We start from the raw sequence: 16,276 nt of genomic DNA on the forward strand, positions 1-16,276 counted from the left end.
TAAGCATTTTGAATTATTTAAAGGTAGCACTCAAGCAATTTACTTTGGAATGGCAGGAAATACCACATAGTAGGTAGGTATGGTGGACACAATTGGCATAGTGGTTGGCTCAAGGATTTTGGATGCATGAGAAGTATTCCCTCTCGATACAAGGCTTAGGCTAGCAAGGTTGTTTGAAGCAAACACAAGTATGAACCGGTACAGCAAAACTTACATAAGAACATATCGCAAGCATTATAATACTCTACACTGTCTTCCTTGTTGCTCAAACACTTTTACTAGAAAATATCTGGACCTTAAGAGAGATCAATTATGCAAACCAATTTTAACAAGCTTTACGGTAGTTCTCCACTAATAGGTTTAAACTACATGCAAAAACTTATGATCCACTTGAGAGCTCAAAACAATTGCCAAGTGTCAAATTATCCAAGACATATGAGGCATTTTCCTTTTCCAACCAAATAAAGATAAGTATTGTAGCTTCCAACTTTTATGATTGAACATTAAAAGTAAAATGAAGAACAAGTGTTCGTATGAAAAAGCGGAGCGTGTATCTCTCCCAATCAAGGATTGCTAGGATCCGATCTTATTCAAACACAAACAAAACGAAAATAAACACACAGACGCTCCAAGTAAAGCACATATGATGTGACTGAATAAAAATATAGTTTCAGGGGAGGAACCTGATAAGTTGATGAAGAAGGGGATGCCTTGGGCATCCCCAAGCTTAGACGCTTGAGTCTTCTTGAAATATGCAGGGATGAACCACGGGGCATCCCCAAGCTTAGACTTTTCACTCTTCTTGATCATATATCACCCTCCTCTCTTGACCCTTGAAAACTTCCTTCACAACAAACTTCTCATAAACTTCATTAGCGGGGTTAGTACTCAAAAAATTTGAATCCACCTTGGTCCTGTAGTGACACATTGCAAGAACTCAATAAAACATTAGCTACAGCTCTCTACGTCTAGAAAACCTCGCTTAAAGTCCACAAGAGACAATGCAAAAAACAGAGACAGAATCTGCCAAAACAGAACAGCCAGTAAAGACGAATTTTAATAAAATACTTCCGTTGCTCAAATCAGAAAACTCAAAACTAATGAAAGTTGCGTACATATCTGAGGATCACTCACGTAAATTGGCATAATTTTCTGAGTTACCTACAGAGAATTTTGCTCAGATTCGTGACAGCAAAGAAATCTGTTTCTGCGCAGAAATCCAAATCTAGTATCGACCTTCGATTAGAGGCTTCACTTGGCACAACAAAACACAAAACTAAGATAAGGAGAGGTTGCTACAGTAGTAAACAACTTCCAAGACACAAATATAAAACAAAGTACTGTAGCAAAATAACACATGGGTTATCTCCCAAGAAGTTGCTTTCTTTATAGCCATTAAGATGGGCTCAGCAGTTTTGATGATGCACTCGGAAGAAATAGTATTTGAAGCAAAAGAGAGCATCAAGAGGCAAATCCAAAACACATTTAAGTCTAACATGCTTCCTATGCAAAGGAATCTTGTAAATAAACAAGTTCATGAAAAGCAAAGTAACAAGCATAGGAAGATAAAACAAGAGTAACTTCAAAATTTTAAGCACATAGAGAGGTGTATTAGTACCATGAAAATTTCTACTACCATATTTTCCTCTCTCATAATAATTTTCAGTAGCTTCATGAACAAACTCAACAATATAACTATCACATGCAGCATACTTTCCATGATTTCCAAACACATAATTTTTATCAAGTTCAAGAATAGTGGAATTAAAACTTTCAAACTTACTTTTATTAATAATATAACAAGGTAGTTGATCAATCTCAAGAGATATGGGACTTATAGAATAAGTCAAGAACTCTCCAATCCCATTTTCATTAGTAGTACAATTAATAGTATCAAGTAACATAGGACCATCATCTAGAGCTTTATCATAAACATTTGCTAAGCAAAATTCTTTAGTACCATGCATTTCGACATCAGGCACAAACAAAGCATTATCATAAGATTTATCAAAGTAGCATGGATTATCATAAATAACAGTAGTATAATTATTCTCACAAGTATTACTCATAGGTACTATTTCAAGAGAATCCACAGGAACATAACATTCAACCTCTTTCGGTAAGCATGGAGGACAATCAAATAGTGTAAGAGATAAAGAGTTACTCTCATTAGAAGGTTGGCATGGGTAGCTAATCCATTCTTCCTCCTTTTGTTCGTCGCTCTCCTCTTCTTTTTCATCCAATGAGTTTTCAGGTTCATCAATTTCCTCCTCTTTTTCATCCAATGAGCTTTCAGGTTCATCGCTTTCTTCTTCCACCGGTTCCTGCAAATTGTGAGTGCATTCTTGTGCATTAATGTGTCTCTCTTTATAATCAAGGATATAGGGATTCCTACTGTAGCATTCTATGCAAGAATTAAGGATAGTAGAGACATAATCTTTAAGGTCCTTACAAATAGCACAAGTTTCATAATTCTCAACCATGAAGGATTCTATCTCGGAGGCTCCCATAAATAAGACAAATTGTTCTACCTCTTCGAACCCATAATGAATATAGCAATTCCGATTATAGCTCTTAATAAAATATTCCTCACTAAAGCCACATTGAAATTTAAGATGTTTATCCTGTTGAGAGCAACAGTTTATATCATGGCGTCTAAGCAAGATTCTAGCAATTGTATTTAATTTTTCTATCATAGCACTCATTATTTTACCAGTTCTTGATTCTCTATAATTATTATAACATTCTATAAGCTCCAAGTAGGTTGTAGGTTCTCCCATAACAGCAGTTTTTAATTTTTTGGTTTTTCAAATTTTTATGGATTTTTTGGGTATATGAGACAAATAAAACAAGACAAAAATAAACTAAGCAAAAGTAAACTACGCAAACTAAAATAAAACAAATTAAAAACAGAGAGAGAAGTAGAGTGTACTCCCCAGGTGAACTTATGAGTAGAGCTATGCCTCCCCGGCAACGGCGCCAGAAAACAGTCTTGATGACCCACAAGTATAGGGGATCGCGATAGTCTTCGAGGGTAGTATAACCCAAATTTATTGATTCGACACAAGGGGAGGTAAAGAATACTTATAAGCCTTAACAACTGAGTTGTCAATTCAGCTGCACCTGGAAAAGCACTAGCAACAGGGGTGATGTGAAAGTAGCAGTAATATGAGAGCAATAGTAACAGTAACACAGCAGCAGTAATAGCAATATGAGAGCGATGGCACGAGAAGATAGTTGATACTACTTCCAATGACATGTAGAACAAGTATATTATGATGAGAGATGGACCGGGGTTCCCAGCGATCTACACTAGTGGTAACTCTCCAATAACAAGTGTTGGGTGAACAAATTACAGTTGGGCAATTGATAGGATTGATAAGGCATTAAGAAAGAACATCAATTCATTAATCATGTAGGCATGTTTTCCATATATAGTCGTACGTGCTCGCAATGAGAAACTTGCACAACATCTATTGTCCTACCAGCCGATGGCAGCCGGGCCTCAAGGGAAACTACTGGATATTAAGGTACTCCTTTTAATAGAGTACCGGAGCAAAGCATTAACACACCGTGAAAACATGTGATCCTCACATCACTACCATCCCCTCCGGTTGTCCCGATTTCTGTCACTTCGGGGCCATTGGTTCCTGATGCTGACATGTGCATACAACTTGTAGATACAATCTAAGCAATAAGTATAGAGCTCAAATCTAAGATCATGCCACTCGGGCCCTAGTGACAAGCATTAAGCATAACAAGATTGCAGCAACAATAACTTCACAAACTTTATAGATAGACTAATCATAATGTATCATCCATCGGATCCCAACAAACACAACACCGATTACATCAGATGAATCTCAATCATGTAAGGCAGCTCATGAGACCATTGTATTGAAGTACATGGGGGAGAGTATACCGACATAGCTACTGCTAGAACCCGTAGTCCATGGGGGAACTACTCACGGAGCATGGCGGAGGCGGTGGCGTTGATGGAGATGGCTTCCGGGGGCACTTCCCCGTCCTGGCAGGGTGCCGGGACAGAGACTTCTGTCCCCCGAATTGGAGTTTCGCGATGGCGGCGGCGCCACAGTAACTTTTCTGGAGTTTCGTCAATTGGTCATGCGTTTTTAGGTCGAAAGGGATTATATAGGCGAAGAGGCGGCGCAGGGGGGCACCTGGGGGCTCCCCACCACAGGCCGGCGCGGGCCCAGGCCAGGCCGCGCCGCCCTATGGTGTGGTGGCCCTCTGGCCCCTCTCCGACTCTTCTTCGGTGTTCTGGAGCCTTCCGGAGAAAATAGGAGGTTTGGCGTTGATTTCGTCCAATTCCGAGAATATTGCCCGAACAGCCTTTCTGGAACCAAAAACAGCAGAAAACAGGAACTGGCACTGTGGCATCTTGTTAATAGGTTAGTTCCGGAAAAAGCATAAAAACATCATAAAGTGCAAGCAAAACATGTAAGTATTGTCATAAAACAAGCATGGAATGACATAAATTATGGATACGTCGGAGGCGTATCATCCAGCTCCTTGTCCAGCTCCACGTCCATCTTCACGTCCAGCTGCTCCTCTCCTCCTCGTGCGATGCTTGTCTCCTCTTCATACCTGATGATACATAAATAATAGGACTTAGGTAGTATAAAGTTCTGATCAATCAAAGTATCGTTTAGGAACAAGTTCACCTGTTGTTTAAGTAGCTTCGCACGAGCTCTTGTAATAGGTCCAATCCGAACTTCATTGGTCTTGAGCTTCACAGCAGGTTCATCTTCAGTTGGTAATGATGGAGGTGGTAGTGAGGTAGGGATGTCCTCATCAGGGCAAGTAGATCTCGAGGGTTTCAGCCGGAAAAGTACTCGAGTGCTAAGAAACTAGGGTTGTGTTGACAATGAAATCGATCCTCTCTTCGTCCCTCGACTCGCCCTTATATAGGAGGCGGACCCGAGGGTTTCGTATTACACAAGTTTACAGATTCCGGGAGACTCTTTGAGTTCGACCCGTAAAGTTACAAATCTCTATTCCTTATACAACTCTATCTTTCCATATCATCAGCTAATTGGGCTTCCGAGCTTCATACTCGTCGACTCATGGGCCTTCAGTAAACCCCGAGTACCATCTTCGGCAGCCCACTGGGGATGCCTATGTCACTCCCCCCCCCCCAAATTTCGATCTCCTCCTCCCATCGGCAAGTAGGTAAGAGGCGCACGCATCTATGGTCGACGATGGTGGCAGCGGCGGCGGCGACGACTACATCTTGGCGGCTACATCTTCTTCTTGGTGCAGCACATCTTCACCTTTGGCGATGACTGTAAGGAATCCCTTATCCCGGCAGCACGGTTATGTTTAGATCTCGGTGAGCAGTTCTCAGATCTTGGCTAGGGTTTGGTCTCGTAACCGGGGTTAGTCCGGATTGTGCTGAGCTGTCATGATCTTACTAGGTTTCGTCATTTCCGGTTGCTTGTTTGTCCCAAATGTGCTGAGCTACTGATACGTCTCAAACGTATCTATAATTTCTTATGTTCCATGCTAGTTTTATGACAATACTCACATGTTTTATATACCCTTTACATCATTTTGATGCATTTTCCGGCACTAACCTATTAACAAGATGCCGAAGCGCCAGTTCCTGTTTTCTGATGTTTTTGGTTTCAGAAATCCTACACAGGAAATATTCTCGGAATTGGACGAAACAAAAGCCCACGGTCTTATTTTCCACGGAGCCTTCCAGAAGTCCGAAGAGGAGACGAAGAGGGGCGACAAGGCAGCCACACCCTAGGGCAGCGCGGTGGGGCCCCTGGGCGCGCCGGCCTATGGGGTGGGCCCCTCGAGCGCCTCCCGACTCTGCCCCTTCGCCTATTTATTCTCTCCGCCGCGAAAGCCCTAGTACCGAGAGCCACGATACGAGAAAAGTTCTAGAGACACCGCCGCCGTCAACCTCATCTCGGGAGGTTCTGAAGATCGCCTCCGGCACCCTGCCGGAGAGGGGAATCATCACCGGAGGGATCTACATCACCATGCCCGCCTCCGGACTGATGCATGAGTAGTTCATCCTTGGACTATGGGTCCATAGCAGTAGCTAGATGGTTGTCTTCTCCTCTTGTGCTATCATGTTTAGATCTTGTGAGCTGCCTATCATGATCAAGATCGTCTATTTGTAATACTACATGTTGTGTTTGTTGGGATCCGATGAATATGGAATACTATGTCAAGTTGATTAATTGATCTATCATATATGTGTTGTTTATGATCTTGCATGCTCTCCGTTGCTAGTAGAGGCTCTGGCCAAGTTGATACTTGTGACTCCAAGAGGGAGTATTTATGCTCGATAGTGGGTTCATGCCTCCATTGAATCTGGGACAGTGACAGAAAGTTCTAAGGTTGTGGATGTGCTGTTGCCACTAGGGATAAAACATCAATGCTTTGTCTAAGGATATTTGTGTTGATTACATTACGCACCATACTTAATGCAATTGTTTGTTGTTTGCAACTTAATACTGGAAGGGGTGCGGATGCTAACCCGAAGGTGGACTTTTTAGGCATAGATGCATGCTGGATAGCGGTCTATGTACTTTGTCGTAATGCCCTAAGTAAATCTCATAGTAGTCATCATGATATGTATGTGCATTGTTATGCCCTCTCTATTTGTCAATTGCCCAACTGTAATTTGTTCACCCAACATGCTATTTATCTTATTGGAGAGACACCACTAGTGAACTGTGGACCCCGGTCCATTCTTTTACATCTGAAATACAATCTACTACAAACTCTGTTCTCTGCTGTTCTTCGCAAACAAACATCATTCTCCACACCATACGTTTAATCCTTTGTTTACAGCAAGCCGGTGAGATTGACAACCTCACTGTTAAGTTGGGGCAAAGTATTTTGGTTGTGTTGTGCAGGTTCCACGTTGGCGCCGGAATCCCTGGTGTTGCGCCGCACTACACTCCTCCACCAACAACCTTCACGTGGCCTTCATCTCCTACTGGTTCGATAACCTTGGTTTCTTTCTGAGGGAAAACTTGTTGTTGTGCGCATCACACCTTCCTCTTGGGGTTCCCAACGGACGTGTGCTTCACGCGCCATCAAGACTGTTTTCTGGCGCCGTTGCTGGGGAGATCAAGACACGCTGCAAGGGGAGTCTCCCACATCCAATCTCTTTACTTTGTTTATTGTCTTGCTTTACTTTATTTTATTTTTTGTTTTGTTTGCTTTCTTTATATCAAAAACACAAAAAATTAGTTACTTGTTTTACTTTATTTTAATTTAGTTTGCTCTACTTATTTTTATTACTATTAAAATGAATACTCCTGAGAACACTAAGTTGTGTGATTTCACTAGCACCAATAATAATGATTTTATATGCACTCCTATTGCTCCACCTGCTACTACAGCAGAATTTTATGAAATGAAACCTGCTTTACTAAATCTTGTTATGAGAGAGCAATTTTCTGGTGTTAGTTCTGATGATGCTGCTGCCCATCTTAATAATTTTGTTGAACTTTGTGAAATTCAAAAGTATAAGGATGTAGATGGGGATATTATAAAACTGAAATCGTTTCCTTTCTCCTTAAGAGGAAGAGCTAAAGATTGGTTGCTATCTTTGCCTAAGAATAGTATTGATTCTTGGACTAAATGTAAAGATGCTTTCATTGGTAGATATTATCCTCCTGCTAAAATTATATCTTTGAGAAGTAGCATTATGAATTTTAAGCAATTGGATAATGAACATGTTGCCCAAGCATGGGAAAGAATGAAATCTTTGGTAAAGAATTGCCCTACCCATGGACTAACTACTTGGATGATCATCCAAACCTTTTATGCAGGATTGAATTTTTCTTCAAGGAACCTATTGGATTCAGCTGCTGGAGGTACTTTTATGTCCATCACTTTGGGTGCTGCAACAAAGCTTCTTGATAATATGATGATCAACTACTCTGAATGGCACACTGAAAGGACTCCTCAAGGTAAGAAGGTAAATTCTGTTGAAGAAACCTCTTCTTTGAGTGATAAGATTGATGTTATTATGTCTATGCTTGTTAATGGTAGATCGAATGTTGATCCTAATAATGTTCCTTTAGCTTCATTGGTTGCTCAAGAAGAACATGTTGATGTGAACTTCATTAAAAATAATAATTTCAACAACAATGCTTATAGGAATAATTCTGGTAACAACTATAGGCCATATCCTTCTAATAATGGTAATGGCTATGGTAATTCTTATGGTAATTCTTACAACAATAATAGGAGTGTACCCTCTGGTCTTGAAGTCATGCTTAAATAATTCATTAGTACACAAACTGCTTTTAACAAATCTGTTGAAGAAAAGCTTGGTAAAATTGATGTTCTTGCTTCTAAGTCTGATAGTCTTGCTGCTGATGTTGATCTTTTAAAATTGAAAGTTATGCCTAATGAAGATAAAGATATTAAGTCATTTGCTATAGCAAATGCTATACAAGTTCGAATTAATGAAAATATTAGAATGATGGCTGAATTGCATGCTAGGTGGGAAAGAGAAGAAAAACTTGCTAAAGAGAATAATGTAGCTAAAGTTTGGACTATAAACACCACTAGTAATGTTGATACTTCACATGTTGCTAAACCTCCTACTATCAATGGTAAAATAATTGGCGTTGGCAATGTTTCTACTCCTAGTACAAAGCGTGCAAAACCGCACGAAAGCTCGAAATCGTTTGTGATAAAAGTGCTGAAATTTTTCAGAATATTGGGGACAATGATCCCATTGCTTTAGACCATAATGGTTTTGATTTTGATAATTGTCATATCTCTGAAGTTATTAAGTTCTTGCAAAAACTTGCTAGAAGTCCTAATGCTAGTGCTATAAATTTGGCCTTTACTAAACATATTACAAATGCTCTCATTCAAGGTAGAGAAGAGAAATTAAAACTTGAAACTTCTATTCCTAGGAAGTTAGAAGATGGTTGGGAGCCCATCATTAAAATGAGGGCCAATGATTTTGATTGTAATGCTTTATGTGATCTTGGTGCAAGTATTTCTGTTATGCCAAGGAAACTCTATGATATGCTTGACTTGCCACCATTGAAAAATGGTTATTTGGATGTTAATCTTGCTGATAATTCTATAAAGAAACCTTTGGGGAGGATTGATAATGTTCACATTACGGTTAACAATAACCTTGTACGTCCCCGTTGATTTTGTTGTCTTGGATATTGAATGCAATGCATCTTGTCCTATTATCTTGGGAAGACCCTTTCTTCGAACTGTTGTTGCTATTATTGATATGAAGGAAGGAAATATTAAGTATCAATTCCCTCTTAAGAAAGGTATGGAATACTTCCCTAGAAACTGAATGAAGTTACCTTTTGATTCTATTATTAGAACAAATTATGATGTTGATGCTTCATCTCTTGATGTTACTTGAATTACACTTTCTGCGCCTAGCTGAAAGGCGTTAAAGAAAAGCGCTTATGGAAGACAACCCATTATTTTATTTCTGCAATTCTTGTTTTATATTTGTGTCTTGGAAGTTGTTATTACTGTAGCAACCTCTCCTTATATTTATTTTATTGCATTGTTGTGCCAAGTAAAGTCTTTGATAGTAAGGTTGATACTAGATTTGGATTTCTGCCCAGAAACAGATTTCTAGCTGTCACAAATTTCAGTAGATCTCTCTGTAGGAGACTCTAAAAAATCTGCGAAACTTCATGAGTAATCCTCGGATATGTACGCAACTTTCATTCAATTTGAGCTTCTTCATCTGAGTATGTTAAGTGCCTAAAAAAATCGTCTTTACGGACTGTTCTGTTTTGACAGATTCTGCCTTTTATTTCACATTGCCTCTTTTACTGTGTTGAATGGATTTCTTTGTTCCATTAACTTTCAGTAGCTTCGAGTAATGTCCAGAAGTGTTAAGAATGATTGTGTCCTCTCTGAACATGTGAATTTTTGATTATGCACTAACCCTCTAATGAGTTTGTTTTGAGTTTGGTGTGGAGGAAGTTTTCAAGGGTCAAGAGAGGAGGATGATATAATATGATCAAGAAGAGTGAAAAGTCTAAGCTTGGGGATGCCCCCGTGGTTCATCCCTGCATATTTCAAGAAGACTCAAGCATCTAAGCTTGGGGATTCCCAAGGCATCCCCTTCTTCATCGACAACTTATCAGGTCACTTCTAGTGAAACTATATTTTTATTCCGTCACATCTTATGTGCTTTACTTGGAGCGACTGTATGTTTTATTTTTGTTTTTGTTTGAATAAAATCGGATCCTAGCATTCCTTGTGTGGGAGAAAGACACGCTCCGTGGTTTCATATGAACACTGGTGTTCTTAGCTTTACTTTTAATGTTCATGGCGAAGGTTGAAAACTGCTTCGTTCATTGCTGACAAGGTATCAACTTGTCAATGCCTATGGATTGTAGGCTAGGGTTTTAGTTGGAAACAGAAAATGCTTCATGTGGTAATTGGTATATGGTCTTGAATAATTTGATACTTGGCAGTTGTTTTGAGTTCTCAAGTAGATCATGTTTAAGCTCTTGCATCATGTAGTTTAAACCTATTAATGAAGAACTACCATAGAGCTTGTTGAAATTTGGTTTGCATGATTGGTCTCTCTAAAAGTCTAGATATTTTCTAGTAAAAGTGTTTGAACAACAAGGAGATAGTGTAGAGTCTTATAATGCTTGCAATATGTTCTTATGTAAGTTTTGCTGTACCGGTTCATACTTGTGTTTGCTTCAAACAACCTTGCTAACAAAAGCCTTGTATTGAGAGGGAATGCTTCTCGTGCATCCAAAACCTTGAGCCAAAACCCATGCCATTTGTGTCCACCATATCTACCTACTATGTGCTATTTCTCTGCCATTCCAAAGTAAATTGCTTGCGTGCTACCTTTAAAAATTCATTCCTTGCCTTTGCAATACATAGCTCATGGGAAAGTAGCCTAAAACACTATTGTGGTGATGAATGTGTCGCTTATGTATCTTATTTCTTATAAGTTGCTTGTTGAGCGGTAACCATGTTTCTGGGGATGCCATCAACTGTTACACCTTTGTTGAATATCATGTGAGTTGCTATGCATGTTCGTCTTGTCTGAAGTAAGGGTGATTTATCATGATTAAATGGTTTGAGTATGCATATTGTTAGAGAAGAACATTGGGCCGCCAACCAAAGCCATGTATCATGGTGGAAGTTTCAGTTTGGACATTAATCCTCAATCTCTTATGAGTATATTATCTGTTGTTGAATGCTTAAGCATTAAAGAGGAGTCCATTATCCGTTTTCTATGTTGTCATGGTATGGATGTCCTCAAGATGAGATTTATCAAAATTGAGAAATCAAATGCGATCTATCTCCTTGGACCTTTGTACAGGTGACATAGAGGTACCCCTTTGTGACACTTGGTTGAAACATATGTAATGCAATGATAATCCATGGAAATCCGAGCTAATTAGGACAAGGTGCAAGCACTATTGGTATTCGATGCATGAGGCTTGCAACTTATAGGATGTTTTATGTATAACACATATGAATTATTACTACCGTTGACAAAATTGTTTCCATGTTTTCAAAATAAAAAGCTCTAGCACATGAGTAATCCCTGCTTCCCTCTGCGAAGGGCCTTTCTTTTACTTTATGTTGAGTCAGTTTACCTACTTCTTTCTATCTTAGAAGCAAACACTTGTGTCAACTGTGTGCATTGATTCTCACATACTTGCTTATTTGCATTCATCATATTACTTTTTATTGACAATTATCCATGAGATATACATGTTGAAGTTGAAAGCAACTGCTGAAACTTATATCTTCCTTTGTGTTGCTTCAAAACCTTCTATTAAGAATTTAATGCTTTATGAGTTAACTCTTATGCAAGACTTATTGATGCTTGTCTTGAAAGTACTATTCATGAAAAGTCTTTGCTATATGATTCAGTTGTTTAGTTATTAACTTTACCATTGCTTTGAATCACTTTATTCATCTCATATGCTTTACAATAGTATTGATCAAGATTATGATAGTAGCATGTCACTTCAGAAATTATCCTTGTTATCGTTTACCTACTCGAGGGCGAGTAGGAACTAAGCTTGGGGATGCTTGATACGTCTCAAACGTATCTATAATTTTTTATGTTCCATGCTAGTTTTATGACAATACTCACATGTTTTATATACACTTTACATCTATTTGATGCATTTTCCGGCACTAACCTATTAACAAGATGCCGAAGCACCAGTTCCTGTTTTCTGCTGTTTTTGGTTTCAGAAATCCTACACAGGAAATATTCTCGGAATTGGACGAAACAAAAGCCCACGGTCTTATTTTCCACGGAGCCTTCTAGAAGTCCGAAGAGGAGACGAAGAGGGGCGACGAGGCAGCCACACCCTAGGGCGGCGCGGTGGGGGCCCTGGGCGCGCCGGCCTATGGGGTGGGCCCCTCGAGCGTCTCCCTACTCTGCCCCTTCGCCTATTTATTCTCTCCGTCGCGAAAGCCCTAGTACCGAGAGCCACGATACGAGAAAAGTTCCAGAGACGCCGCCGTCATCTCGGGAGGTTCTGAAGATCGCCTCCGGCACCCTGCCGGAGAGGGGAATCATCACCGGAGGGCTCTACATCACCATGCCCGCCTCCGGACTGATGCGTGAGTAGTTCATCCTTGGACTATGGGTCCATAGCAGTAGCTAGATGGTTGTCTTCTCCTCTTGTGCTATCATGTTTAGATCTTGTGAGCTGCCTATCATGATCAAGATCGTCTATTTGTAATACTACATGTTGTGTTTGTTGGGATCCGATGAATATGGAATACTATGTCAAGTTGATTAATTGATCTATCATATATGTGTTGTTTATGATCTTGCATGCTCTCCGTTGCTAGTAGAGGCTCTGGCCAAGTTGATACTTGTGACTCCAAGAGGGAGTATTTATGCTCGATAGTGGGTTCATGCCTCCATTGAATCTGGGACAGTGACAGAAAGTTCTAAGGTTGTGGATGTGTTGTTGCCACTAGGGATAAAGCATCAATGCTTTGTCTAAGGATATTTGTGTTGATTACATTATGCACCATACTTAATGCAATTGTCTGTTGTTTGCAACTTAATACTGGAAGGGGTGCGGATGCTAACCCGAAGGTGGACTTTTTAGGCATAAATGCATGCTGGATAGCGGTCTATGTACTTTGTCGTAATGCCCTAAGTAAATCTCATAGTAGTCATCATGATATGTATGTGCATTGTTATGCCCTCTCTATTTGTCAATTGCCCAACTGTAATTTGTTCACCCAACATGCTATTTATCTTATTGGAGAGACACCACTAGTGAACTGTGGACCCCGGTCCATTCTTTTACATCTGAAATACAATCTACTGCAAACTCTGTTCTCTGCTGTTTTTCGCAAACAAACATCATTCTCCACACCATACGTTTAATCATTTGTTTACAGCAAGCCGGTGAGATTGACAACCTCACTGTTAAGTTGGGGCAAAGTATTTTGGTTGTGTTGTGCAGGTTCCACGTTGGCGCCGGAATCGCTGGCGTTGCGCCGCACTACACTCCTCCACCAACAACCTTCACGTGGCCTTCATCTCCTACTTGTTCGATAACCTTGGTTTCTTACTGAGGGAAAACTTGCTGCTGTGCGCATTACACATTCCTCTTGGGGTTCCCAACGGACGTGTGCTTCACGCGCCATCAGCTACCATGATGTTTGTAGGGTTTGTGTTGTTCACAGTTGCAATGAACTGCTTGTCTGATTTAGGATGATGTTGGTATGGTTTGTCCTGTCCACTTTAGGCATGTCTTTGCTCCGAACTAGATTCACGTTACATGTACTACGATCTATGTAGGACTCCTTCTGTGATGACTTTAGCCAAGCGCTTGTCTGCGTTGGGGACTCTTAGATCCCTTCGCAAGTTTCTGATTCACAGCCCCTGTTTGACTCGAAGGTGGCGGTCACCTCTCTGCCGGCCGTTAATGGGCATGTGGCTGACCTGGTGGCTCAGGTAGCGGCAGGGGTCGTGGCTACGTTGGCCGCCACAAAGAAGAACAAGAACTGCAGGGAAGTGGACATGGCCTTGAAGGTCGCACAGAAAGGGACCGACACCATGAAATGGCTTCCATTCATGTCCACCTTCGTCATGGAGAAGATGTGCAACTTGATCAAGACCGGAGTTAGGACGGACAACGGATTCAAGGAGGTCCATCTAATTGCTGTGGCGGAGGGCATGTATGAACACTAGTGTCTCGGTGTGCTCCACTCCGGTTTACAACCACCTCAGGAAGTGGAGGCAGAGGTGGATCACCATTAGCAGGCGCCGCGATCTTAGCGGATCTCAGTGGCACGACGATACCAAATGCATCATCCTTGAGGGTGAACACTACTGCGGGAACGTCGATGTGAGCACACTCTGTCCACCTCACTAACTCTTTTTATCAGCGAGGATCACAAATAACATCATTGTCCCTTTATATCGTAGGATCACCATAAATAGCCACTACATATACCATAAATCATCTCTAGATGAACCATTGCACATCTTTCACCCAAGAAATGGGAAAATAAGTAGGCACCAAATAAGTATGGCATACGAACATGATGAATATAGAAACATATTTTATTGCTCAAACTTCAGGCATGCTCTCTCTACAGTATAGCGTAAGGTATTTTTGACAAATCTAGCACTTTGGCAAAGCGAATTTCCCGTGCTCTCTGTACAGTATAGCGTAAGGTATTTAATTGCGAGCAACTCTGCAAGTCCAACTGCTCAAAACATCAGCATTTTCGTCTGATTTGAGTGGCAAGCGCATGGGACATCACCTCATGTACAGAAGCTGAAGAACGGCAAGCCAGGATGCGGCCGCCTCTCGAAGAAGTCGTGCCGCACCAGGCTCTCCCTCAACACATGCCGCGACGGATCTACAGCTTGGCCGCCTCCTGAAGCGTCGATGCCGGTGAGCAGTCTAACCGCACCGCTCCTCACGTTGTAGGCCAGCACGCCGAGTTTCGTGCCGACGACAACATGCCCTTCGTCGTCACCTGCCGTGAGAACCAGCCAGTAGGCTTTCCACGGCACCTTGATGCGGTGCCGCCGCTCCCACCTCTCCTTTCCCGTGGTGGCGGCGCCAGCGTAGCCGTCGAGCGCCCAGAGGTCCACGAAGAGATGGCCCGGCTCACACGTCATGAGCGAACCGTCCGCGGCGAGCAGGTTGGAGTTCTTCTTCCAGGTGACGGGCGGAGGAGGCATCCGCCGGAACGTCTCGGCCACGGTGTCGAAGGCCACCATCTGGCCGGTGAGCCCGGCCTCCATGTGCTGCAGCCAGTGCAAGTGCCCGTGAAGAACAGCCGGCGTCATCAGGTTGTGCAACCTTCCGAATTCATGGCCGCCATGACAGGCGACGGTCTGCTCTATGGGCGTGGCTTGCACGGCCAGCCTCCGTGGCACGTCGGCGCCGGCCGACAGCACGCAGTAGTACGCGGTAGTACTATGCCTGTCGCTGACATAGTACAGGACGCGGTACTCGCCGGAGGGCTCGTGGAAGTAGAAGCCGGACTCCCTGTGCTCCTCCCGTCCAGCGTAGCCGCTCGGCCGCGGGAGGTCGCTCCACTGACGCGTCGTAGGGTTGCAGATGAGGTACTGCTCAGGCTCAATGCCGCCGACGCCGAGCAGGAGGAGGCCGTCGCACGAGGCCAGCAGAGGGCAGTACTGTATACTTCTGTAGGTCCGGGGTTCGGCCATCAAGGGGTGGCGCGCGACAGGACGGCGCGGCCCACCGGAGACGGCGACGGCATCCAGGGCCAGCACCTGCCGGCCGACGCCGTCTGTTACGGCGGCGGTCGTTCGGGTGTACAGGAGCACCTCGAGCGGCCGGCGGCGCGCGTGCTCGGCGAGGAAGGCCGGGCATTTGGTGATGCGGAGCCACTCCTTGCAGACGGCGCGGTAGCGGAGGACGGATTTGGCCGGCAGGCGGACGAGGATCTCCTCCACGAGACCCTCGTCGAGATGAAAGTCGTCGCGCATCTTCTTGATTTGATCCATTGAAATCAATCAAACCTAGAATTTTCTTTTTTGCGAATCAATCAAACCTAAAACTAGGCTGCCAGCCTTGTAGGCACTGCCATGATTGTACGTATCAGACACGGGGTCGGACTCGTCTCAACCAGTACCGATCTGCTCTCATCGTGAGAATCGGTCGGACAACTAATTGGCCGGTTTAACAGCATCTCTACCGAATACGTGCAGCACCACTTACCCGCCTCCCTTCCAAGCACGTTCGCCATAAGCATCGGATCGAGTCCCTGATTTTACGAC

At 42.6% G+C, this 16,276-nt stretch overlaps 1 protein-coding gene across 1 annotated transcript; it reads right to left on the reverse strand.

Moving 5' to 3' along the window:
- Positions 1-14,721: 14,721 nt before the first annotated feature.
- Positions 14,722-16,012, reverse strand: LOC127337014 (putative F-box protein At3g23950). The gene has a single exon (XM_051363877.2). It carries the CDS (start codon positions 16,001-16,003, stop codon positions 14,786-14,788), a length of 1,218 nt encoding a protein of 405 aa, XP_051219837.1. The 5' UTR covers positions 16,004-16,012; the 3' UTR covers positions 14,722-14,785.
- Between the last annotated feature and the right edge of the window lie 264 nt (positions 16,013-16,276).

Source organism: Lolium perenne, chromosome 2 (assembly GCF_019359855.2).
Source record: "Lolium perenne isolate Kyuss_39 chromosome 2, Kyuss_2.0, whole genome shotgun sequence".
In the NCBI taxonomy this organism is placed as follows: domain Eukaryota; kingdom Viridiplantae; phylum Streptophyta; class Magnoliopsida; order Poales; family Poaceae; genus Lolium; species Lolium perenne.